This window comes from Embiotoca jacksoni, unplaced genomic scaffold (genome assembly GCF_022577435.1).
Source record: "Embiotoca jacksoni isolate LCO1_2020_lvr unplaced genomic scaffold, fEmbJac1.0.p SCAF_23, whole genome shotgun sequence".
Lineage (NCBI taxonomy): Eukaryota > Metazoa > Chordata > Actinopteri > Embiotocidae > Embiotoca > Embiotoca jacksoni.
This window is the reverse complement of record NW_027185374.1, coordinates 1,982,463-2,008,252: the sequence shown is the minus strand read 5'-3', so window position 1 is coordinate 2,008,252 and position 25,790 is coordinate 1,982,463. Positions and strand designations below refer to the sequence as shown.

Here is a 25,790-nt window from a genome sequence, read left to right as displayed (position 1 = left end):
GGTCCCAAAGGTAAAACAAGATTGGACCACAACAAAAAATGATGAAAGAGGAGAAAAGAGACAGCGCGGAGGACTGGGTAAGGATGAAAGGTGGCTGAAAGAAATGAAAGCGAGAGGGACAGGGATAAAGGCCAAAATATGAAAGGCAAGAAAAAGGGACAGCACTGGGGGAAAAGACTGGAGAGCGAGAGATAACCACACAAAAAAAGGAGGGAGAAAAAAGAGAAGCGAGAAGTCTCGATCCTCAGTGCCGTCTCGAGGTGGTGACGACAACACTGTGCTTCGGCTGGAGGTCATAAAAAACCAGCCCACACTAACCTCCTAATTAAGGATTCCCTTTTAGATAAAAGCAATGTAAAATAAAAAATTGCACAAGCACTGAAACCACACGTTCACGCACACACATGCTAATTACAGATATCACTGCAAAGCTGGCAGTGAGTCCAAATCAGTGTTTGCAGGATTTGAACCAACCAGAAAACACGAGCCAAAAGCCAAACATGCATGTAATTGGCAAACGCTGTCACGCATGTACACATTGCATGTTTTCACAAGCTCCAACGAACAAAGCCCTGTCAAGCATGGATATTTTCTGAGTGCGGGTGTCCTAACAAACAACTAGATGGAGTGTGGAGACAGACAAAGGGGCTTGTGTGAAATCTGCTGGAGGCGGCAAACAGTGACTTACAAAAAGAGAGGAACGACAATCAAAAAGTCAAAACCAAGAGGAAGAGGAAGAGAGTTCATTCTCATCTGCGAAAAACAAGCTACAGCATCTGCTGTATATCAAACAAACATTGCCATTGCATGCAATTTCAAAGTTACTAATGGGAACACTCGTGCGTAAAACAGTGCTGCTAAAAATGCTAAAAGCATCCATTTACAACTAATGTGAATGACATTTAAATACAGCGCTGTAACATTTAGGCGAACATTTAAAACACAGGAAACTTTGCCTGCAAAGACCTCTTATGTACACTAACTATATTCCTAGATTATATTAAAGAAATGAAGCCAGCTGTAGAGATGACTGTTTTCACAAGCAGCAACTTCCATCACAAAAGAGTTAAGCATCATTTAGCTCGGAGTCAAGAGTACGAGCCGACATGAGGGAACAACACACAAATTGGATGAAGGTAATTAGTGATACTGTTAAGGCTGCAGATATACGCTGAAAGTCATATCTCGACCCAAATGTTCCTCATTCAGAGCCTGGCCTTATTGCTACAAAAACGTACAACCAAATGTTGTGCATAACAACGTTAACCTTTTTTTATTTGAAATTTAAAGTATGTCAATTTCTGAAAACTGCAAAAAAGCACTAATTCTATTGATCCACAAGCTCTTACAATTTATTATCGTCATTCAAATGTTCTTTTTTCTTCATATTTACATTGTGTCTGCTGATTCACAGCAAAGTAAACATCTTAGAAATGACACTGGTGTAAAAGTGAGTGAAAGCACAGGAACTACTATTATGTTCAAAATTTCTCTCTGCTGTTAAACCCATTACTTTTCATCAATCCATCATCTTCCTCACCTCATTAGCGCCCGACACACTTCTGTGCTGAGCGCCAGTGTTGTTTTCAGAGCTGACAAAGATAATGGCTTCTTCTCTTTAAGTATGCCAGAGTACAAAGCACAAAAGGGGGAGTGAGGAGGAGTGGTGATAATGTTTTTGTCCTGTGTTATGAAAGCTTTGAGAAGAAAATAAATCCACCTCTGTTTCCACCTTCCCCTGCTCACCAACACTTTCTGTCCTTCTATTCTTTTGTCGTCCGATTGATAAACTGAACAGAAGTGCGAGCAGACAAATGCAGCTGCCGGGAGTCTTCAATCGAACACTTCCTGTTTCTAAAGCTGCTATTCTAAGCATCAAGGTTGGATGAAGGTGAAATGTGGGAGATGTGGTCCATATGATGCACGCACATCCACAAGGGATGAAACATACAACACAATGATGCTTCACTTCCTGTTCACTAAAGAGTCTTAAAGGTCTTCACCGTCTTCCCCTGTGCCCTTCCATTGTTGTGCTGTAAATAATTCTTATTCAAAGAATTTCCTTTATAAAGAATCCCCAAACTCTTTTCGCTTCTTTTCATGCAGCATACAGGGAATCTCTCAGCTCTCCTGGTGCACACTTTTCAACACTTGTGAAACAGACTTGTGTCAGATTGTTTTTGGGCTTTCAGCTGCTTGAAATTGTTGCGGAGCTAAAAGAAACTTTTTAATCTTCGCATGCACAAGTTTAGTTCACACATACATGCACACATCCTAATCTATCACTGATTGGTCGGACCAATCAGTGTCCTACAGGCAGCTACAGGTGCGGTTTCGATGTGACGACAGAGAGAAGCCACTTGAAAACAACAAAGATCTGATTGGTTGAAGTCACCCCCGTGATCGACGGATGGTTCATCCAATCACAGGCCAAATATTTTTTAGGCCCGGCCCTTATCCAAACTGGTTCCAAGGATGACTTCTCAGATGGCCTTGGGTAACAAGCCATCTGGTGCGTCAGGTTAAAGATCTACAAGTGTCTTATCAAAACAGGGCTGACAAAATGAAAAGCAATTCCCACCCGAAGACGAGGACACGGCGACGAGTGTGCGCCTGTCTCAGTGTGTGTTTCTGTTCGGGCACACGTGTCGGTGTGTCCGTGAGATCAGAGGGCGTTTGAACCTCAAGAGCTCATTCCCCCGATTAGGATCTTCATTGGGCAAAGGGACTAATATGTTCTTCAACTTGAATGGCCTGCAGAAAACACACACACACACACACACACACACACACACACTCGCCTTCACACGCACGTACACACCAGCAGGAGCTTCGGCGCTCATGCTCCTCATCAGCTTTTCACCCATTTCTTGGGATTTCTTTCTCGCGGTTCGCCATGTTCTCATCTCCTCTGATCAGAGATAATGTGCTGTTGTTGTTATTAGAGATCCTAAAAGCAGTCACTCTCACATTGTCGCCACTCTAATCCATTAAAGTCCTGTCCCTCCCACCATATTCAGCTACACCCCATTCTCCTTTTCCTTGCCACCTTATTACATCGGCTGGTTTTTATACCCTGAAACCTGGCGAGGCATGTTTTTGGACTAGTGGAACATCTAAACACCTCAACATTATAATGAAACCAAACACCAACAAATATGAAGAGGAGTTTTCGAACAGGTTGCTGGTTCTTTGGAGGAGCTGCTCATCTCAAATTTGAGCATGTGTACATAGTATTTGAGCTTTATGAAAATGAATATGTAAGTGTTTGATGGAAACATATAATCATGTAAAAATGCTGGAAACGATGGGGACTTACATGCTTCCTGTAGTTGAGCTGCTGTCTGTGGGCAGAGAGCCGTTGGAGCGTTCCATCTGAGCCAGCCTGAGAAAAAAACTATCATCAGTGACATTTCCATTTGAAACTAAAAGCGTTTCAAAAGCTGTCAGCATGTCATTAAAATGTGGAACACAAGCGTCAACAAATGAGGATACCGACGCCACAGAGGCACACCAATTAAAATTTAAACCTTGTCGTGAAGTTTCCAATACACGTTGAATGACAAAGGACCAACATTATGAGGAAAAAAAAAAAAAGATTACATCATTTTATTCCTGGTATATGTGTACTGTTGAGCGTGTGGGAGGATTCGTACTGTATATGTTCAGCGAAGATGTTTGTAGCACACATGGCTGTGACATGTTTTCCTGATCATAAATCCAGTCGAAGCAGCCATACTAATGAGGCTGCTTCCCCTGATCGAGGCCTGCATTTACTCAGCTCTGGACTGAGGAGGGAGCAGGCACATCCAGCTGATTAGGAGCATCCTCCACAAACTATTTATATTTATGAAACTGAATTCTGAGGAAAGACGCATGGAGGGAGAAGTCAAATCTCATGAATGCGTGGACGTCTCCAACCGTAAGCTGCGATACAATCTCTGACCTCAAGTGTCCAACTTTCAGTTAAAATTGTAATTCACGGAGCTCACGTCCGCGTCATTGTTGATAAAGCAACGCAGCCAGCAACACTGAACGAAGGCTAATGGTGTGTGGCCGATTGAAGGTTACAGGCCAGGCAGAGCCGTGCTGCATCAGAGAAGTCTTCGTGATTAAAACTTTGTGCAGAAGTACATGCTCGGGTTGTGTTTTGGCATAAGTAAGCCATATCCGCTTTAGAGCAGATAAGATATTCACTGATTAGAAATCCATTCAGGGGGAAAGACTGGATTTATGCAGTATGATATTTAAGGATCTTAAAATTCAGACTTATCTTCAAATCGAACATGACAGGATTTCGATCTCAGTGCGGCAGAACATTAGTTTGGAGATGTTGCCAATGATTAACTGCAGCTCGCACGCTGTGCACACGTCTGTGTTGATGCACGCAGCGAGACCATTCGAGGCGAGCGGCTGAAAACAGCTATCGCGCCGATCTGCCGCTTCTCTGATCTCAGCAGCAGATCCATAATGTCACCAGCAGCCAAAGTGGTGGGTGGCTGCGTGTCTTCTGAGTTCACTCGCCGAGCCCACTTTGACAGTCATCTGACATTTAATGTCTGCGAGCCCTGTTTGTCACAAAAGTATTTAATGATTGTTGTTGTTTACGCCTTCCCCGGCAAGAAAACAAATCTACTAAAACATAATGCCACGATGACAGTTTTCCACTGTAATCGAGGTTCATACAATTTCAACAGATGCTTTGTTTTCTTTTATGCATCTATTTCAAAGTTCAGGTAGACATTTATTTTTCTATATTGGAAGTAACAATGAAATTTTATGGTAGAAAGATGAACACACTGACTGCAATGGAGGGGAAAGTTTAGCGTAACACGTCTACTTCACTAAGGCAAGTTTCAACGTGACACAAGAAGCTCATTTATGTCTCTAATTTAGTTTGAAACATGCCACATCCTTCTTTGTGTTTTTGTAACATCTCTGCTCAACAGAGGCAGTTCAGTTTCGCAACACAAGCTACAGGATATTTTGATAGGTATTGGCAGAATGTGCTCTCTTTGTGTTTGTTTCTGAACCTCGAGTATCATTCGAGATGCGTTTCATTGTGGGAATGAGAATAAACAGCACAAGAGAAGAAGGACCTGCCATTGCTTCAAAATGTGTGCACCCACACAGGCGTCTTATGATACTGAATAACATTTTTGTTTTTTTATTTAATTTAATTCCATTTGCTGCAAATCACACAAATACATTTTATATTTCTGTTGATCATTTAACAAAAGCAGCGTTTTCCCTCGCTTCTTTTTTCTATTTATTCCAGGCTTTTAGTTTCTAAAGATTTGATTAGGCTGTCATATTTGCATTTATTGTCCAGATTAAATTATTGTTGCATAGTAATGCATTTGAAGTGCAGACTGAAGGCAAGTGCAACCTCAGTGGTGGAATAGAAACACATCCCCTGGAAAATGGTCTGCAATAACAAGGATTCATTATTCACAGTAAACTACATAAAACATGCAAAAACACTTGTATGGCCCTTTAAACACTCATTTTCTAATGAAGCTCTTGAGCTATTTTTTTTTTTGAAACGTGAAACATTTCCAAGCTGTTAGACATTCTTGCTATGTGTGCAGCTTGGCATCTGAGATGATGAGATGGTGATTGGAGAATGCCGCGCCTACCTGCTGGCATACTGCTCTATCCTGGAATGGGTGTCATCATGAGAGAGCTGAGGTGACTGGGACAGCCTGGAAATGAATGGGGTAATGGAGATGAATGAATTCAGCGTGCTCACACAACCTCATTAACACACACACACACACACACACACACAAAATCTAATTGTCCCTCACAACATCACCTAGAAAACAAATCGGATGATCCTAGAAAGAGAAATAGGAGAGCAGGATGATCTACAGAGCGGCTGGATGGTTTTTGACAGCTCGGCCGGGATGAGTGACTGAATGCTAGTTGGATGCTCTAACGAGGGAGAGGAAGATGAGGGTGAGGAGACAGTGGAAGAGTCTTTTGGTTGCGTGTTCAGCCAGTGGATCGAGCGTGCAGGCGACATGCAGTGCAGTCGTGTCTTAGTTGGTGTGAGGATGTGAGTGAGAAGTGAAGGGAGTGAAGGGAGTGCAAGGAGTGAAGGAGGTGTTATTTTAAAAGGGCATTCCAGTCTGGAGGCGAGGTGTTGTCGCTGCTGGCGTAGATACTCACTCATACTGCTCCGGACACATGCTGATGAGGGTGACAGGACTGTAAGAGAATCGCAGGGGGAGGAAGGGAAGGAGGAAGGGGGAGTACCACAAAAGATTTCAGGGTCAAAAACCACTCTGAGACAAAAACACAGCAGGTGGAGGAAGAAGTGGAGGGAAAAGTCCACACACAGGGAAGGCATGTAAAACAGTAAACGATATATACACCACGTGTGGCTGTGATTATCCGCTGTGATCTGAAATCTGCTTCAAAGTGGCACTTGTGGGGGGAAAATAGGTGGTGAAAGGGTCGGACACACTGTAATACTCGCAGGTTGTGTGTGCGTTGAAGGTGTCAGTTGATTTTTGCTGCTGTCGCACATATATTTCATCAGATTGGTTTTACAGTTCCTTCAGCTTGCAGAATGATGCGGCCCAAATCCATTCCCTCTTCTCATTTATTTCCTGCAGGATTTACTGAAATAGCGTTCCAGAAAAAAAAACCCACTGTACAGTAGAACCTATTTTCTGGTTAATCTGCTAGTGAATGCATTACAGAACGTTATATAAGGAGAGCTACAAAGCAGTAAAAGAAAACAAAGACACAGGCCACAGAGTTTTTTGTAAATAAAACAAACCAGCATGTTGAAGCTTGTTTACTGATGTTAACAAGCTTTTTTTTTTTTTTAAAGTTTTTGGTTTCTGGTCCGCCATAATTGCTGCTATTCTTAGAACTGCAGAGCATAAATTGTTTTTAAACACATGGGACACCTTTTATCTGGAAAACACAAAGAAATGTGCTGTTTTCAGAAAAGGAGACTGGCTGCAAATTGGTAAAATGCCGAGATTGACATTCTTTAGTCTGCCGCTTTTGTTCCTACATTGAAGAAGAGAAATTCAGAAGGAGGCGTGCGGCATGTTGGGTGTGTTTCTCGCAGCAGGGGCGCCTACGTAGTGACACTTCTGTGGCTGCGAGGAGAATTTGAAATGTAACATGAGGAATGAAGAAAGAAAAAAAAAAAAAGGTTTGGCGAGGCAGACTGAGCGAACTTCTCAGAACAGGTGCTGCAGCATTTTACGTGCCCCCGCCATCATCTTTGCCAGAAGTGAACAGTCAGCGAGCTCGTTTTGTCTTCCAGGAGAGTGATGTCGGGTTTTTTGTTTTGTTTAAATCTTTGCAAAGATTGATAGCTTTTTAGAGTGTAAATGGGCTTTTTCTTCCCCCAAATTTGTCTGACCTGGATTCAGTGACATAACTTTAACCTCCCCATGGCTGCACTCTAAAGGTTGGTGAAGCAATAAAACCTGTGTGGAGGGGCAATAAGATGCTGGCTCACATAATACTTCCAAACCTACTTTTTGGATTGCTGTGGCTTCTTAAGAAAACTTGTAAGTGCTGACTGAGAAAAAAAACCGTCCAAAAGACATGTTGATGTCTTTTATCAGATCTTTATGTATTTGTCAAAATCATGCTGTGTGTTTCATTGTTTTTTTGAAGTTTTTTTTCCCTTATTCTTTTCTTTTGGTGGGTGCCCTGAAAGGTTTCTAAAAATCTATTTAGTCCATAATGCTATGGTCGCCACCTTGTCCCAGTTAGTGCTGCTCCTCTCTGCTCTCACTGTCCTCCGTTTTCTATGTCAGGGGTAAAAGACCATCTGTGCAGGCGGACACCTCTACCCGTCTGTCTAGAGGAGCAGATCGAGGGCTGGAAGGAAAAACACGACTGTGGTTGTGAGATACATATCACACGTGTGTGCATTTAGGTGGACAATTTGGAGGCAAAGATCACGAACAGATGTAATGTACCAGATAGAGCAATGTTAATTTACTACAAACCAATTTTCTTGGCTTCATTTCCTTCACACAGCACATACAGATGGGTCAGTGACAAACTTAATGAATACGTGGAGGGAACATAAAAACTGCAGATGTGCCCATACATTGTGCAAAGGTCATTTGGACTTTGCAGTCAGCATCTATAGCAGCATCCAAACCTCGTCAAAGAAAACACAAGCAGCCCTCGATGACCCTTCAGAGTTTAAGTGGTCTTTGCGTATTTTCATCTTGGTGATCTTTAAGGAGGAGTAAATCAGTTACAGCGTGGGTTTGGAGCCAACACATGTAGCTGCCATAACTACCTCTTACCACGCAGCTATATATTGGAAACAAAGAATCATGCAACATACTTGAGGCCTAAAAGAGATTCATTCATTTCAAACTCTTTTGCAAAGGATGTGTACTTCCATAATCTACATCACAAATTAACCATACATATATAAACTGTACTTTTTCCTAATGCAAGAAATTTTTAAGTAAGAAACTACTTTGCAAAAATATGACGACAGAAAACTTTTCCAGTCTAAAATTAATTTATCTTCCACAACGTTGTCTCTATTTTGTTTTCCCATAATGACAAGGAAATTATTTATTTCAGGAGATTTATTTTAATAATAAAAAAAGTTTTTAAATTCATGTCCGAGGCCATTAACCTAATGCAGCGGGGAGATTCTTCTCTATTTGGTGAACAGCAAAAAAAAACAACACTGAGTGGGAAACCATTAGAATGGGTCTTTCACATTATCAAATATAGCTGTGACGAATCTAAAATCCTATCTGCCGTGAAATGAAGCAAAGATATAAGTAGGAGGTGAGAGTAGGTGGTGTTTTGCTCGCTCTCAAGGTAAAGAGAAACAGAGTGGGTGGAATTAAAAAAAAAAAAAAAAAAAAATTTTTTTATAAGAGTGGAAAAGAGAGAAAGCGAGTGAGTGCATTAGGGAGGGCAATTATTCAGCTGGCAATCTCATTTTCTCTCCTGCTGCTATAGTACTTAAAAAATTACACTTCTTAGAAGTTCCCTTTGTTGAGATGAGCAATGGAGTCTGACGGCACATTAAAAAGGTCGGGAGTGATATTTTAGATAGGAAATCTCTTAATATTGTTGAAAACTGTAAATCTAGCAAGGGAAAATGGAATACTTAAAATCTCGGTTGTTGTTTTTCAATTTGAGGATTTATTAGGTTTGTATTAGATATAATAAAATGCATATACTATATTCTCCAGAGTAATCCTTGTCTTACTGCAGAAAACAGGGCAGCAATTGTATTGGTGTTTACTTAATCTGAACAATTCCTCTTGTTAAGCACGAACACAGACCTTGTTTCAATTACAGAAAAATCCATTTCAATTTAAGTAACAGTATTAATTTTACAAAGAGATGCAAGAAGGAACCAAACTGTGAAGGCATAGGGCGAAGATGAATGTGACCGTTTCCTAACACTGACTGAATGTTTGAGTCAGATCTCATAGGGAGCCCAAATGCTTCAAATTGCAGATAAAAGCTTCTTTATAGTGCAGTAAAGCCTGTGGCAAAACACGGATAGCCCACAGCTCACAGGAGAAATGTGATGCACTAACAGAGACAGGAAAATAATGACCATGAAATAGCCCTAAATTTCTCCAAGTCTCCATTCCCCCTCTCCCATATTTTGAAAAGATCTCTGCATTTCACCACAATTTCTCTCCCTTTTAGAGACATTTCTCAGGCAGGCAGCTCTGCAGAAGTAATTTTTCAGAGAGGAAGGGAAGTGAGAATGGAGCGAGGTGGGAGGTGAGGAGGAAGGATGAGTATGGGAGGGATGAGAGAGGCAGAGCAATCCATCTGAGGTGTGCGCAACGCCAAGTCGGGGGGAAATCTATTGTGAGTCAACAGGTGACTCATCGTGTGCGCGCGCATGAAGAGCTCAAGAGTTGTCGGTGCTTAAAAAGTTGTTCAAAAGTAAGAGAGTGTGAGCGTGAAATGTCAGAATGTAAAATTAGGAGAGAACGAGGACATATATCACATGAATACTGAGAGCAGAGACAACAGAGAGAAACACAAAAACGAGCAACAAAGCGTGACTCTGTCTGAGCACGCAGGCATGTTGGCTGGTATTCAAAAAGGGATGCAACTGAGACACTGTTGCGGAGGATGAGGTGCTCAGTTGGGGCGACTGCATAATGCGGGCCTAGTTAAACAACTCTCCAGGGGGGAATTACAGCTGGTGGGCGAAGGGACATAAATCAGACATAGTCACTGGGGCTAGTGCTGCAGACAGAAGATCTACAACAGGTAAATAAACACATAAACGAGGTGGGAGATGAACACTCCCCACACACTGAAACACTGAGTTCATTGGGAGACCTTTCAGAGACTGTGACCTGAGCATCTCTATGACAGAGAGAGAGAGACTCCACAGCAAGATTCATTTTTAAGAGCCGTCCATCAATTTTACATGTCAGTCATTTTAGTAGCCATGGGGCAGTAGTATCCAGCCTGTGACAACAGTCGGATAATGTCGTGTATGGCTTTTTCGAGTCAAAGAAAATTATGTTGGAAGTGTTAATAAATGCCTGTGTTACAAACTGGGGGGTTGAGGTTTGAAAGAAATTGAATTACCAGGTGGCTTAAACATCTTTTACTCTAGAGGTCACTGTACGGAGACCAGATGCAGTCTGGTTATAAAATTTCAACCTGCACCATTTTTCAAAGGTTGCTGAGCATGGCACGTCCACTGAAGAAGCTGACTAGTTCTTCTATGAATAAAATGGATGGAGCGTTTCATTTCATCACATCACATTTGGTAGAGTTGCACTTGATAATTTCTAGAGCTGGTTCAGTAACATCAGTGTCACAGGGTCATTATTTTAAGGCTTTTATTTATTCATTAATTTACTGTTTTGATTAGGGAGAAGTAAAAATGTCAATTTCTTTCTGGAGTTTAAAAAAAAAAAAAAAATCTCACTCTGACCTGTTGATAAAGATGAGGATAGTTATTGTATTTCAAAATGATCCTAGTTGCCTCTGAGGTTGGATATTTTGGTCTCACAGTTTTACAGCTGATACTGACTGAATCTGGGGATGTTTTCAGGTGGAAATTGTATAAAGATAGCGTAGGGCTTAAGGGGTTGACTGGTACAAATAACGAAAAGCCAGAGTATTCTTTTTTTTCTGTCCCTTCTCCCGACTTAAATCCCTGAATGTTATGGATACCAACTTGCTGGAGTACCACTGAAACAAGCAAGTTAAGCCACTTGTCAAAAGCAGCCACGCTTTAAAGTGACTTTAAAACAGCTAAAAGGCTTTGTGAAGCCAGACATGAAACTACAAAAAGTCATTTCCATTTTTGGTTTGAACATAGATACCATAAATGTACATATGTTTATCAGAGTCTGTTTAATTATCTAACAGCTTTAAATGTTCATAAACCAGATCAGATGTGAGCACTTTTGAGTTACATAAACACTTCAGGGTTACTTACGTTTCCATGTTGTCGCCCTCTAAAACCGTCTGGACCGGCAGGTAGCCGAGCCGTGGATGTTTGGCAAAGTACTTCTTGGACCGGAATTTGTTCTTCAGCACTTTGGTGAAATCTCGCATGTCCTCCCCTGATGTTGTCTATGAGAAAAAAAAACAGGAAGGTCCACGTCAGCATGGTTTGTTGGGTCCCATACTATGTGTGCTATCCTTCTTTTTCTTATAAACTCAAAGTTTATTGTCTTCTGCAATAACATCAGCCAGCCATCCAAACGAAGAAAGGGGAGTAAAAGTTGTGGAACAAACAAAGTGCCAGTGATCGGGCAGTTTCCGGGCTGCTGCGCTGTGAGGCCGATGAATGTTCTTGGCTGTGCAGGGGCACGCCGGTGGTGGAGTCGGTGTCGGTGACGAATTTGGTGTTGCAGCACTTCCCGATTATGAATCCGCCTGCCAGCGTGAATGTACCGGGGTCGAACGGCTGGGGTACCAATGCCGCTGTTCGGCGCAGCGGGGAGGAGGCTGGAAGAGGAGCTCACACTTGCGAGCGCTGTGGCTGTTCAAATAAACGCGTCAAACAAAAGCTGCTGCGGTGCAAATGCCTGTGGAGACTCCTGCTTCGTAGGAGGAGGGAAGGAAGGCCTTCGAGAGAACTGTGGCTGACCCTAAAAGCTCAGGAATAAACCAAAAGGACTTAACAACTATTGACTCCTCAAGACAGGAGCAAGGATCTGGACAGTACTATCAAACGAACATCTCCAGAGTACAAATTGAATATCTCCGTCTTAATGTCTGTTTATCACCTCGAATGCACTTTTGGATAATGGTTTTATATAATCCTCCTGCTTGTGACAGTTCATTTTATGATAATCTTCAGAAATTAATAAAAAAAAACAGCCTCCCATAAATCTGAAGTTTTGTGGAGATGTTAATATTGATTGGTCTGATAAAAGCAAGCTGATGACAAAATTTGACTTCAATCAAATTATCAAAGGCGCCACACGAATCACAAAATCTACGAGGTCACAAATTTATTTCATTTTTTCTAACGGGGAAGAACGGATAATTAAGTCATATCATTTTCTGACTGGCTTGTCTGATCACATGATTTTAACTTCAAAGAAGTTAACTAAAAAGCGTTTTTCAACTCTAAGTCAACCGAAAACCTACACATTAAAAATCCTAAAACGTGATCTTCCTCTTTTGGAGAGTGAACTAAATAAAATGCAATGAGACATAATTATGGATAGGGATGATGCACAATCTTGTTGTGATGAATTAATGAATGTAGTCGGAGGTACGACTGGCAAGTTTCTAAAGAAGCACAAGAACTCAAATAGGAAATCTTCTTTACCTTGGGTGAATGAGTGGATTCGGAAACTTCACATTACATCATTGCCATATTCTTAAGACATTTAATTTGTTTAGTTTTGATCATTTTATCCAATTTTCTAACCTTAAACTCATCTATGAATGTATAAATAATCAGGTTCCCAGGTTCTCAGTGACCTTGTGGTTCCACTCAGAGCTTCAGGGTCTGTAACGCATGGAGCATCCAGAAGGAATTGCGAGGTGCTTTTACATAAATCTTCGTTTGGACAAACATCTTTCTCCTTCCGGGGGATCAGGATGTGGAATTCTCTGCCAACCGAACTCAAAATGGATCCTGATTCAGACTATTTTAAACTCAAACTGAAACAGTTTTCTAAAGAGGGAGCAGTAATATAGTCATGAATGATCTGGTGCTCCTTTTTATGGTGCGTTTTTATTTCAATTTTCCATACAATGTGTTTTGATTTTGTATACCTGTTGTTGAGTGTATGAGTTGGATTGTCTCCTGTGAATGTGTTGTTCATTTTCTGTATTTTAAAGGCCCATGTAGAGATGGGCATCGCAAATTAGCTTAGGCTATAAATGCCGTGGTGTGTTGCATTGTTTATGCTACATACTTGTCCCTACACAAATAAACATTAAACACAATTATAATTTTGTATCATGTGTAGTGACTTGATGCATTTCCACAGTCTCTTGTGAACGGATAATCAGCATAAGCATCTGTGTGGAAGAGAATGTGTTTGCTAATTAGATACTTAGCAAAGGTGTTCCTATTACAGAGGCGGTTTCTGCCGTGCAAGCAAACATCAAATTACCACAAGAGTCTGACCAGAGGGGAGAAAATCCCTTTGCAGAGGATTCAGACAGCCATCGCTAAACACACACACACACACACACACACACACACACACACACACACACACACACACACACACACACACACACACACACACACACACACACACACACACACACACCCTACAAGTCCCACAGTTGACAGATATGTGTAAATGCAGACTCCATTGAGTTCACTTGGCTGTCTGACTAATCCACACAATTTAGGATGGTAGCTTGAGCAAACCAACAGCAATTACAAAACAATTACACGGAAGCTGCAGCAGAATTTGTGAATACATTTATGTTTGTGTGTTTTGTGCGTGCTCATTCTTGTGTAGCTTATTGACTTTGTTTTGTTTTATTTTTAAAGCCCCTCTCCTGGTGTTGATTAAACCTTTAAAAACTCATCGCTCTTCATCAAAATTACATATTTTGCAGTTTTGTCCAATGAAAAAAATTCCCCTTACGCTTTGGATGTAGCTCAATACCTTTGCCTTCATTCAGTAGGTGTCGAATCTATGAATGGGCAAACAGTTCCAGCCTCTATCTCCAACCACACCTCCGCAGATTGCCTGCAGCTTGATGATATTCAAAGACCCACCTGTAAAGTTGATGGGATTGGTTCCATATGAAACCCTGGCTGACAGAATCAGCATTTTTGAGACTGTCAAACTGTCACTGCAGTTCCAAAACAGAAAGTCTCAGCCATGGCGCTGACCGCTTATTTCGCCTCATGATGTGTTGTGTAGCAAAAAAAACACCACATGGACAGGTAAAACTTGATTTTCACTGCAGGGGGTCTTTACGTTTACTTTCTTACCTTTATCAGATTATGAAAAGGAAGATACAAAAGCCAAATATCATGAGGGACAGAGTAAGAGAGGAAATAAGGGGGATGACGGGCAACAAATCTCCTCAGCTGGAAGTGAATCAAGACGTCGCAGCAATAAGGGGGGAGTCGTAACTACGAGGCCACCAGGATGCCCCATATTGTGACAGTTAGACAGGTAGATAGATAGATATATACTTTATTTATCCCTCAGAGGGAAATAATAATAATAATAAAAAAAAATCACAGTCAAACCAAAACAACATCTTTTAGGAAAGGTAAAAACATTGAAATTACAGTAATCCATATCGCTCAGTGCATTATTTGGCTTCTTCAATATCACTGATGAAACCAACTGGAACTATAACCACTCCCATAAAAATCAAAACCTAATAAAGAAAGCAATATTGTGGCCATAAAATAAACAGTACGACAAAAGATGAGAAAAATAATCTTATTAAATGACCGCACTGAGTCTCACAAAAGCCACTATCAATCGGTAACTCCCCGCAAAATCTGGTTTATTATTCAATATGGACCGAAACACAATTCGGAGTGAGCGCTGGGAGAAAGATAAATAGAATTATGTATTATATCATTGTGTTAAGAGGAAATAAAGTAAAATGAAAACCAAACTTTCAAACACCTGTATGGAATAAAGTTGAGCTGAACTGTCTGGTTTAAAACAACATCAATAAATTGATTCGAATGAGTTTTCATTAGATTTCCGTCTGGCAGGAGGGATACAGATCGGAACTGCAAGATTCGGGTGATTTTCTGCTGTTATCCAAAGCACTGAGGTTCAATAAAGCTCCATTAAGCTCGATATGCAGTGTTTATGAACACAAACATTCATGTTTCAAGTTTTACAGCTTTTCACTGAGATTTGAATCAAAGCTTCTCAAGGTTTCTCTTACTCTTGTGCTACGGTCATTCCAGTATTGTATGGTTTAGGCTTCTGTTTGAACATAGATGCACTGATCTAAAGTTGTTTTGGCACAACAAAACAACCTGACCTCTATCATTTTCATTTATTTGGCTGCGTTCATTGTTTTCTTTATCTTCACACGTCTTCCAGTTGTTTGTGCTTGAAGGCCTGAGGACAGTCTGCTGCTGTCACAGCCGTTCGTCATTGTAGTGACAGGTTGTGGGCCCTTTTCTGCCAGACAACGAGCTTCACATTATGACTTCTAAATTCAAATATTAATCTAAAAAGTGCATGCAATCTTTTGTCTTTTGCTCTCGGTCTTTCACATGATTTTTCCTTACAGCTTCCAGGCTGCGGTCATGAGCATCCATTTCCTCTGAAACAAACCAGATCTCTGCCGCAATGATCACGACCTGCTCTGAGAGAGTCCAGGAGAGTCCTGGCCTTGTTGTAGATATGCACAAATCATTTCACATCAGTAACACTAGTTTGAATCAACCTCAAATGTATTTTAGAATTGCTTTGCTTTTTTTAGGAGCAAAAAAATTGGAAAAACTAAATGGCTCATTGTGTGCAGCTGAGAGACAAATTTTACAATAAGATCCACTTTGATTTTAAGATATTTAATATTTAACCAACATTTTAAGTATTAGTTGCTGCAGCAGAGCTTAACACAAGATAATGTTTTCTCAAAGTCGTGGCAGGCAGCTGCCGGGCATCTTAACTCAAGGAAGAATGATCGCTCCTTCCTGCAGCTGCTCCTCCAAAGTCAATATCTATCCCATTTGCAGAATTGAAAAGCAAATTAAAAGACAGAAATGAGAAACGTCAAGAGAGAGAAGCCCGAGTCACTCAGAGTATGACGTTAAGCAATATTGAAAAGACTTGGCCCGCAAGTGTGAGATCCTAATTGAGAGAGACTGCAACTTTGCCAAGCTCCCCCATTTCTAATATTCTTCTCTCTGTGCAGCACTGAATTGGAATATTGTTAGATATTATATATATATAAAAAAAAAAAAGACCCCAGAGAGTATTTTACTGTTTGTTCATGTAATTTCCAATTAAGCCAGAGGTCTGTTGGAAAGGTTGATTGTGGAAAAAGTTGGAGAATTCAACTGCATGGGAAGTGGCACGTACAACTCATAATTCTATTTGTTGAAAAAAGAAAACCTCCAGTGGGTTGGTTGGTAATGTTTGTGTGTATGGTTTAGTTTGGATGTCTGAAGGAATTAATCTTTGTCAGTGCAAAGTGACATGAACAAGCTTGTGTGTGTGCACTGTTTCAATTTAGTGGGTTGTTTCTAGTCTGGTTTGGGTCTGACTTGCTTTTGTCTTATGCACTCCGATACATACTTTACTCTGCATAAAGCACCTCAACAACTAAACAGTAAATGGTTGGCAGTTATATAATCACTCAACACCTTAGTAATCTCAAAGCTCTTTACAATGTTTCCCACTCACTCACATTTACACACCGGTGGCAGCAAAGCTTCCATGCGAGATGCTCGCCTGCCATTGGGAACAACTTGGAGTTCAGTGTCTTGCCAAAGGACATTTTGGCATGTGGACAGGAGGACTCAGGGATCGAAATGCCAACCTCACGATTAGGGGGCAACCCTCTCTACCATCTGAGCCACAGCCGGCCAAACTAGACTTTAAGGTTTAAAGTTTCAGGGATTCACAGGTCCAACGCGCCAATACTAACCTCATTTAGTAGATGGGAAAACAGCTATGATCTAATCCACATTACATATTGTTTCTTTGTCAGTTTATATTCATATATGTTTCAGTGTTACTATCAGCCACAGCATCCCATGTTCTCATCCCACCTTACATAAAAAGATTTTCATCAGTTCTTCGCACTAACATATAAAGACTTGGGACACAACAAGTCAGACTGGTGCATCCCTGAAAAGTAAGTGGACTCCCGTGTCAGCATACTTTTGTTTCAACCAGACAATGCCGTGTGCACGAAGTCAAGGTTGCTGAGGAAAAACTCCAACACCAGTTGGATGAACTGCAATGCCAATTGCGATCCAGCACTTCTCGTAATTGATCAGTCACAATCAATTACAGAAGCTGTTGCGAATAACAGGGTTATTAAGAGTGGAGACAGTTTGCGGAACGTTGGATGTTTGATAAGAACGTGGTTCAAACCAAAAGGAAGTTGTTACGAGGAGATCATAAAAAAAGCATGTATTCTGTGCCAGGTATTATACAAATTAAGCTGAAAGACTGTAAAAGCCAAGAAGTCCCTCTGTGTGTATAAGATTAATATTCAGGGATGGAGGAGTCAGTGGTCGATCCGAGATGAGGACAGGAACAGTTCTAATGAAAGATGGTTTAGAAGGCAACCATGTCTAAAGTGTGAATTTGTGTGCTTTCATTAAATGGCTGAGTGGAAGGTGTGAGCATGTGGAAAAGAGATATGAGATGAGCTACCGAACATTGTGTGTGTGTGTGTGTGTGTGTGTGCGCGCGCGCGCGTGTGCTACTCCCTCACCGGTGTGCAGTACTCCACCATAGGGTAGTTGAGCTTGTGGCCCTTGGCGGTGCGCCCAGAGAAGAAGCAGCTCTGACACACGTCGTAGTTGAAATGCTTCAGACTGCGATACCTAGACAGAGGGAGAGAGAGGGAGAGGCGGAAAAGTGAGATAAGGTGAGCTGGGAAGTCGTGTGTGTAGATGTCACTTTCATGTCTTCAGGTTGTGTGCGTACATATGTGTGTGTGTGTGTGTGTGTGTGAGTGAGTATGCATGTAGCACTACAACATGATTCATCTCCAGGCTACACTGAGGTCTCCTGGAGAGCTGTTGATTCCCACTGTCATACCAACTGTCACATAATCCAACACACGCACGCACGCACGCACGCACACAATATGCTGACAGAGTGACAGACCGTTGGATTTCCACCAAACCACAACAACGTGACAACAACTGTCGGGATGTTGTCCTCAGCGGCGGCAGCAGCTGTAGCCAGAAGGCCATTTAACAGCTAAATTGAGACAGGAGCCATTCCGACATAATGGCTTAAGTCTTTTATCTCTCTCTCCTCTCCAGCTCTCCCAAGGTTAGCTGACTGATGAGCTACAAAAAGGAGCCATATATCAAAGGATGCAACAGTGCACACGACACCACCAAGTCAAATGCGCCATTACGTACTGACATGCAGCATATTACTATGAGGAGTGGCCGTTAAGTCACCTTCACTCAGGAGGTTTCAAGATGGACTTTAATTAATTAGTTTATCCGCTAACAACTTTGGCTCATTATAGAACCTGTGTTGTTAGGTCTCTAAGGTGACACCCTCTCATCTGTTAAAAAGCACTTTTTAGGGAGCAACTTTTTTACAAAAGTTCATCAAATAGAGAAATGGTGAACGTAAAATCAATGTTGTCTTCTCTGCTGGCTTGATAGCTAGTGTTTACGCAATTTAGATAATTAGTTTTCACCATAACACAAATATACTTTTCATTTAATCGAATCCTTTTTTGAAAGTTTGTGGCGACTCCACATTTTTTTTTTAAACATTCAACCAATTGAATCATTCAATTTGACATTATTAGTTCTAAAAACGATCATCATAAAAACACCACGAAGGTATTTTGGCTCTGTTGCATTTTGTGGTGGAAGCCATTAAGTTTTAATTATTGCTGTCAGGTCCAACATCGCAAGTAAATATGCAAATGTAATGCATGCATTGGACAAGTTTACTTGAATGCACAGGAAATGGCTCATGTTGAATGGAGCCGAGTGGCTTGTTCACCATCTCTCTAATTTGTAGCTGTTGAGTTACCATTTGTCAAATGTAAACATATCTGTTGACACTTAATTCATTAAGCTCAGACTGCTTGGATGCTCTCCTGTATCATGATGGTTTAAAAACAACTGCAGCAACTTAGAGGCGAAAAAAAAAAAGAAAATCTAGGCGCAACACAGTTGGTGTCATGTCTCAAGACCACACAAAACGCCTACTCTGCATTTTCCTTCCTCTTTCGCTCTTGCTCTCTCGCCTTTCTCTCCCACTATTGCTCGCCCTCATCGATCAATGACAAAACTTGGGAGATGTGTGCTTCATCAAATGTCTGAATGCGTTTCTCTTTCTGCTGGCAAAGCACGGGATCTGAAGGGGACAATCCTGCCATCCTACTTCACTTAGCATGGTGAAAAAGCGTTTCCCTGCGAGAGTGGTACAACGAACAACGAACTGACGAAAGCGGTTGACCTTATTTTTTTTTTTTTACTTGTTGTTACTGTGTGGGTGTAATTTATCAGGAACCAGCTAAAACAAAATCAGCTACAGAAGTGTGCGAGTATCCTCTGTACATGTGTGTGATGGTCACAGTATCAGAGGGCAGTCTGTTGTGGATTGTTTGCCAGCTGATCGGCTCGTTGTGAACTTTGTGAACGGGGCCGTGTGCTGCACGTTCGTGCGTTGTGTTTGTGAGTGTGAGTGCATGTGACGTTGCAAACCTCCGGATGGTATTTAGTCAGTGGTGTATCAGCTGCTGACATTTAGATAAATGCCTGCCCTCCAGAGCAGATCTGGCCTTTATGCTCAACCAGAAGGGAACAATACAGAACATTGCCACATTTGGTGTAAGTGTGTGTGTATGTGTGGCATATTATATGTTGGCAGACTTAAACACTTCTCTTTATTTAGTGAATATAAATATATAAATGCTAGTAACTTAAATGCTAAATGTGAGCATGTGTCTACGTTTACCTGAAGCCAACAATGGGACACTCCTTGCAGATGTTACACTTGGCCTGATGTTTCGCCGTCTCTGCGGCGGCCACTCTGTGCAGGACAGGAAGCCAAACCATAGACTGGGGCTCCAGGCGCATCCAATCAACAAACTGCCTCGGCTCTAGCTCCACCTTATTGGTTACCTGGGCATAAAAGAGGCGGGGTCAAGAGTTAGGAGCCTTTAAATCAAAAGCTTATCAACAATATGAAGTTTACAGTTTCTATAAAAGTTCAACAAAGAGAGCTGATAAACTCTAAAAGCACTTTGCAGCATGAAAGAAAAACATGCACAACAGACATGGACAGCAGGCTGTAAGTCTGAACTCGTTACCGGACTTCTAATGAAAGATGCAGACAAATTTAAGATGACCGGACATATTAAAGAGTCCCCACGGTGCATTATGGCCTTGAATTGTGAACCAAGACTTAATAACTTTTACAAGCTCCTTATTCATGTTTATTGGTTGGAATATCTTACAATAAACATTGATTGATTTTAACACCCTCATTGCCCTTGTCCTACATGCCCATAGCTGTGCTGTTAGATAACAGCCATGTTGCTCTTCGCCAAGAAAAATACACCCAACCTCCTACTCCAAACTTTTATTCATGTAACTTACGCCTATTTATCAACGCACTCTTCTTCAAGCACAATAACCGATCTTTACATTTGTTATTATCATAACAACAGTTCATTATTGTTTAACTATAAATCAGTTCATCTGTTTCAATTGTATTCAACACGAGTCACCTGACACGGCAACATTCACAATATATTTTTCAGGAGATTCGTTGTTCAACTGCAGATTATAATGAGCCCACAGGAAACAGCCAACGCAGGGCGAGAAGCTTTGACATGGCTGCTGTTACCGCTAAACAAATCAAAGGCAACCTTTCCATCATCTCTGACACACAAAAAGGGCAACAAATGCAGCAAAGGGCAGAATACATTTGCAATAAGCGGAGAGAATAATCAAAAGAATGGTGTGTGTGTGTGTGTGTGTGTGTGTGTGTGTGTGTGTGTGTGTTCCCCTGATCCCTTACGAAGGCTTATGCTGTGCAAGACTATAGAGCGTTTCAACCTTATTAGCATATCCTTCTGAAAATAAAGTTGTTCGATGAAAAAAAGCCCAAAAAAGAACATTTTATCCTGAAACTTGAAAATGAGGATCAACTTTTTAAATTACACAGTTGGCTCTTGAAAACAAGATTCAGGTGTGAGATAAAGTTACACTTTCTGGTGTAAAACAAAATGGAGTTCATAACATTAAATAACACTTTTCTTTACGCAGTAAAAGTTTCCAAATTTAAATGAACTATAAACTGGACTTCTTAAGAAGACTTCTCTTGTGCAGCTGCCGTTGTTTGGATAGCTTTTATCTCGAGAAGAAGTTTCTTTTTTGGTTTTCTGGCTTCTGGCTTCCCCGCAAAACTAGTCAGGTTTCTAATTTTAGAATATGAGTAGAATCAGATATACACCAAGGCCCAAAGTATCTCAAGTGAATAAAACTATGTTACACGGGTAAAATTCTGTAACTCTATATCCATCTTTATATCTATATGAGTGCGGTGAAAATACAACCATTTTGATGAGAAATAATAAACCTATTCTCTTTACTCCCGAGATCTGTCTGCTGGGCTTGATACCTGCTTCAAATGATCTAAATATGAAACCGATATGGTCGATACCTGTCCAGCTGCAGAACAAGAGAACATTCTTTACGAGTAAAACAGCTGAAATCCTTCCATTAGCTGTTGCATTACAGACCTGATGTCTTACATTGCAATATATAGATGCAGTAAATCAGAAAGTGAAGTCAGCATATATTTCCTCTCACATCAAATATTTAAAGTGCATCGAAAATGGAGGGAATCTCCTCGCTATTCTAATGTTTATCCATTTGTAGTCTGCACGACGAGAAAAGCTTTCTTTTCTAGCATGATATGACAACAGAAGCCCCTCCTTCAACAAATGGGAAAAATGTCCTTGTAAGATTTTATTGTATTAGATAAACTTCGCCTTTGATTTAAGTGCTTTTCATGTTTAATTTTTGTATTGGATGTGTACTGTACATGTTGGGGTGGATGGAGAGAAAAGACTGGTTAAATATTTCTTGCTGTATTGTGAACCAGTATAAAAAAAATAATAAATAAATGCCCCCCCCACACACACAAAAAAAGTATCCTCCTAAAAGTAAGAGTGTATTGTTTTGATATCCTTTCTGAAACTGCGGTGCCAAACTGGCAGCGTACCTCAAAGTTCTGAAGTGACATTTAGCTCTAAAAAACAACCTGGCTAAGTGCTAAGTTCTGATCATTGGTTATGCTGCACTGTGATGCAAATTTTATGTGCATTTTTGAAAATGTAAAGGCCACTTTAAGATTATGATTCAGAAGTCAGGCCACTTGGAATGAATTCATCACCCTGATGACTCCTCTAACCGTCTTTGAATCTTCCACCCCTTCATTTGACCTTCCCCCGTGCAATCTCTTCGTCTCTCCTTTCTCATACATTAGTCTCATCTTCCCTTTCTCTCCCTCCTCTTTGCCATGTAACGGCGGTATTATAGCACTTACAGATTAATTACTGCCCGGCTGAAAGGATGGCTAGATAGACGGATGGATGGATAAATGAAGGAGAGCGACAAAGGAACAGTGAACGAGGCCATATTTATGGCGGGGCCACCCGTTCATCACGGACCCATTAAACCCAATGGACTAAGTGACTGCACTGATACTGGTAGGGCAACGCGACACACAGGTGGCGCAGGGCTTTGCTCGTCTACGTGTGAATCTGTAAATAAGAGAGAGTTTATGTCTGGTTTCTATCTGCCAACATGGCTGCATGACTGAATGAGCAACTGGACTACAGCTGGCACAGCAATTCATGACCAGGAATATTAGCAAGATGTGTGTGCTTGTGTCCACTCGTGCGCGCTCACCTCTTTATCTGCATGTGTGTTAGTATGCCATCAAGAGAGTGAGATGTAGGTAAGGCTGCAAGGTTTCAGCCTCGTCACCTTTCGCATGGTGTCGAGATGAAAGAAATAAAGTTTAAAACTGCCTCACTCGGCTATTTGGGGGAGCCGCAGCGTAGGAAACCGGTGAAATTTATAGCTTCCCAATTTTAATGTTTGGCTCCCATTTACGACTGCTGAAGTATGAGCCAGGGGAGAAAGAGTGAGAAAAATGAAACAAGAGAACCCGGGGGATGAAGACATCATTAAATGCCGGTAACGTCCAGAGATAAACTAGGGGAAAGTGGTGAGCTGGCCGCAGTAAAACACTAGAGGACAGCCAGCAGAAGACTGGAAGCCATTCGAGGCTTCATGGTTGGTCAGCAGAGCTTAAATATTGAAGCTCTTTTTACAGGATTGAGAGAGGCAGGCGTGAGGTGGCTGAGGAAGGTGGAGAAATCTAAAGTGCTTTTATTTGGTAAGATGTATTGAGGTGTAATTAATTACAGTACTGACTGTAATCAATAATGTCACAAAGTCTAAATATAATATAAACTAATTAGATCAATCGGTGGTTAATCTGACTCGGAAATATTTACATGAAAGCTACATAAAGAGACAAACCCACGGGTGAAAATAGAAGCCACTGCAGAAACGACGCCAGAGACAGCTTAGCTCTTTTCCATGCAGTGCGACTGCCCAACAATAAATCCCATCTTTGTGAAGCTCATACTGTTCAGCTTTTTGGATACTGTATCAGACAGGTGTTGATTTGCGTCCCAGAGTGGCTTAGAGAGTTTGACAACAACGAGTCCATGCCAGAAGTCTTCTTTGGATAAGTGGAATATCAGCCATTTGTTGCTAGTACCTTTAAGCTGTAACATATGGCAGACACAAACCGCAATCCTAAAAGACACTAAATGCCTCCAAGACATAAATAAACATGATCGAACAGGTTAGGTTCTTGGGAAAAGTATGAGGAATGTATAAAACAGATTTCTCTCTGGGGATTTCATGCCTAATCAGGTTTATTTTTGTAGAAGCTAATATAGTAATATATTATGAATGCAGAAGTTGAGCCCTGCATCCCACCAGAAGAACAAACCTGCAGTTCAAGACGCTGAGAGTCGGCATGAGACGCAAGAGATTTAATAATTAAGTAACAGACTGAAACACCTCACTCTCCCCAGAATATGTGCATATGAAAGTTTTTCAAACAAGAATGAATGGCTGGATAAATTAGAAAATATCAGTCAGGAGAGTTGTCTCGTTAGTTTTTTCCCAACCATTTAAGTTGCTCTACTCAGGCCCACTTTCCAAGCCTTAACTATTAATTTTATTAGTATTTAATCTGCCAGCTATTTTCTTTATTAAGCAGTTTGCTGTCATAAAAAACTGTTAATTACAATTTTGTCAATTGTTTTGTCCAAACAACAGTTAAAGAAGCCCAAACTATTCAGTTTACTCTCTCAGAGGGTGTATTAAACAAACAAATATTCACATTTGAGAGGCTGAAACCAGAGAATACTTTGCATTTCTGCTTAAATAATATTCAATGATTAATCCCATTATTTTTCTTTCAAATGACTATTTGAATGATTTTTGTAAGCTTTACAACATATTTTTGTCCAGTCTCATTTTGGAGCAAAGTTTTATCATCATATTTGACACAAACTGCTTATAAGGATGATAGGCTGAGAATTGAAACTTTATTATAAAAGAAAAACCTGGATTTTTATGAGCTCTACTCCACATGTATACATTATTTCTATAATCAGTGTTAACAAATGGCAAAAACAGATGTTATTTCCCATGCTGGTAATCCATCCAGTGTTAAAAACAGTACGTGTCCCTATCTTATGAGCTCATGTATTCTTTAGATATGTGTATGAGCACACCGACATGTTTAGTGCACATGCTTGTGTGTGACTCGGTGTGAACGTACGTGCTTAAAGCAGCTGCGGACACTGGGCTCGATGTTGGAACCTCCGAAGGCGGCCACCTCCCCCAGCTGCCTCGGGATCTGGATGGCTTCGTGAAGCAGCAGACCGAGCTGCCTCTGGTCACACGTGTCACCCGCCGACGCCACCTGGCTGAAGAGGTCTGCGGAGGGATGACAGGGCGGAGGAGTAAGGAAGAGCCAGGGAGAAGAGGAAAATATCACACATGAGGGAGTGAGGGAAAAAGTCATAGCATGTGGGTGATATTTAAAATAAAAGATATAGATATAAACAGAAGCAAAACGAGTGAAGATACAGCTGGGAGTGGGAGGGAAAGTGTTAGTGTGTATATGTGGGTGGGAGAGGTGGTAGTGAGGACACAGAAAGAATCAGGGAACAGATGCAATTTTAATCTTTCTGTTTTAGCTCTTTCATGCCAGGCTTCTTTTTCTTTTCCGCTCTAATCTCTCCCTTCCGCCGCCTCCTGTTTCTCCACCATTTGTCAAGAGCTGCACTGGATATGATTGCCACGACAGTGACACGCAGTCTCGGCCAGTGAACATGTAGATGCCATTTATTTTATTTTTTTAAGATGAAGTTATGAAACATGACCAGAGCACAAAATGAGCAAAGAGGACAGAGAGGGTAATCCAGAGAATGAGCGGAGAGGGAGAAACGGAGGGCATGACAGGTCTTTCTGCTCCGCTTGCAGCTGTCTTTGATCTCTGTGTGAGGCTTGGCCATGATGCCAGCTCCTGTTGTGTGTGTGT

The 25,790-nt window shown here is 41.1% G+C and overlaps 1 protein-coding gene across 2 annotated transcripts in view; it reads right to left on the bottom strand.

Annotated features, from left to right (window-relative positions):
* Positions 1-25,790, bottom strand: part of utrn (utrophin) — a 178,512-nt gene that overhangs the window by 14,939 nt on the left and 137,783 nt on the right. For both annotated transcript variants that reach the window (XM_069158200.1, XM_069158201.1), the window contains 7 exons: positions 25,026-25,183; positions 20,100-20,266; positions 17,875-17,986; positions 11,450-11,586; positions 6,175-6,213; positions 5,640-5,705; positions 3,320-3,385 (listed from right to left, as the gene is read on the bottom strand). In XM_069158200.1, the coding sequence (XP_069014301.1) occupies positions 3,320-3,385; positions 5,640-5,705; positions 6,175-6,213; positions 11,450-11,586; positions 17,875-17,986; positions 20,100-20,266; positions 25,026-25,183 (745 nt within the window). The remainder of the gene's footprint in view (positions 1-3,319; positions 3,386-5,639; positions 5,706-6,174; positions 6,214-11,449; positions 11,587-17,874; positions 17,987-20,099; positions 20,267-25,025; positions 25,184-25,790) is intronic.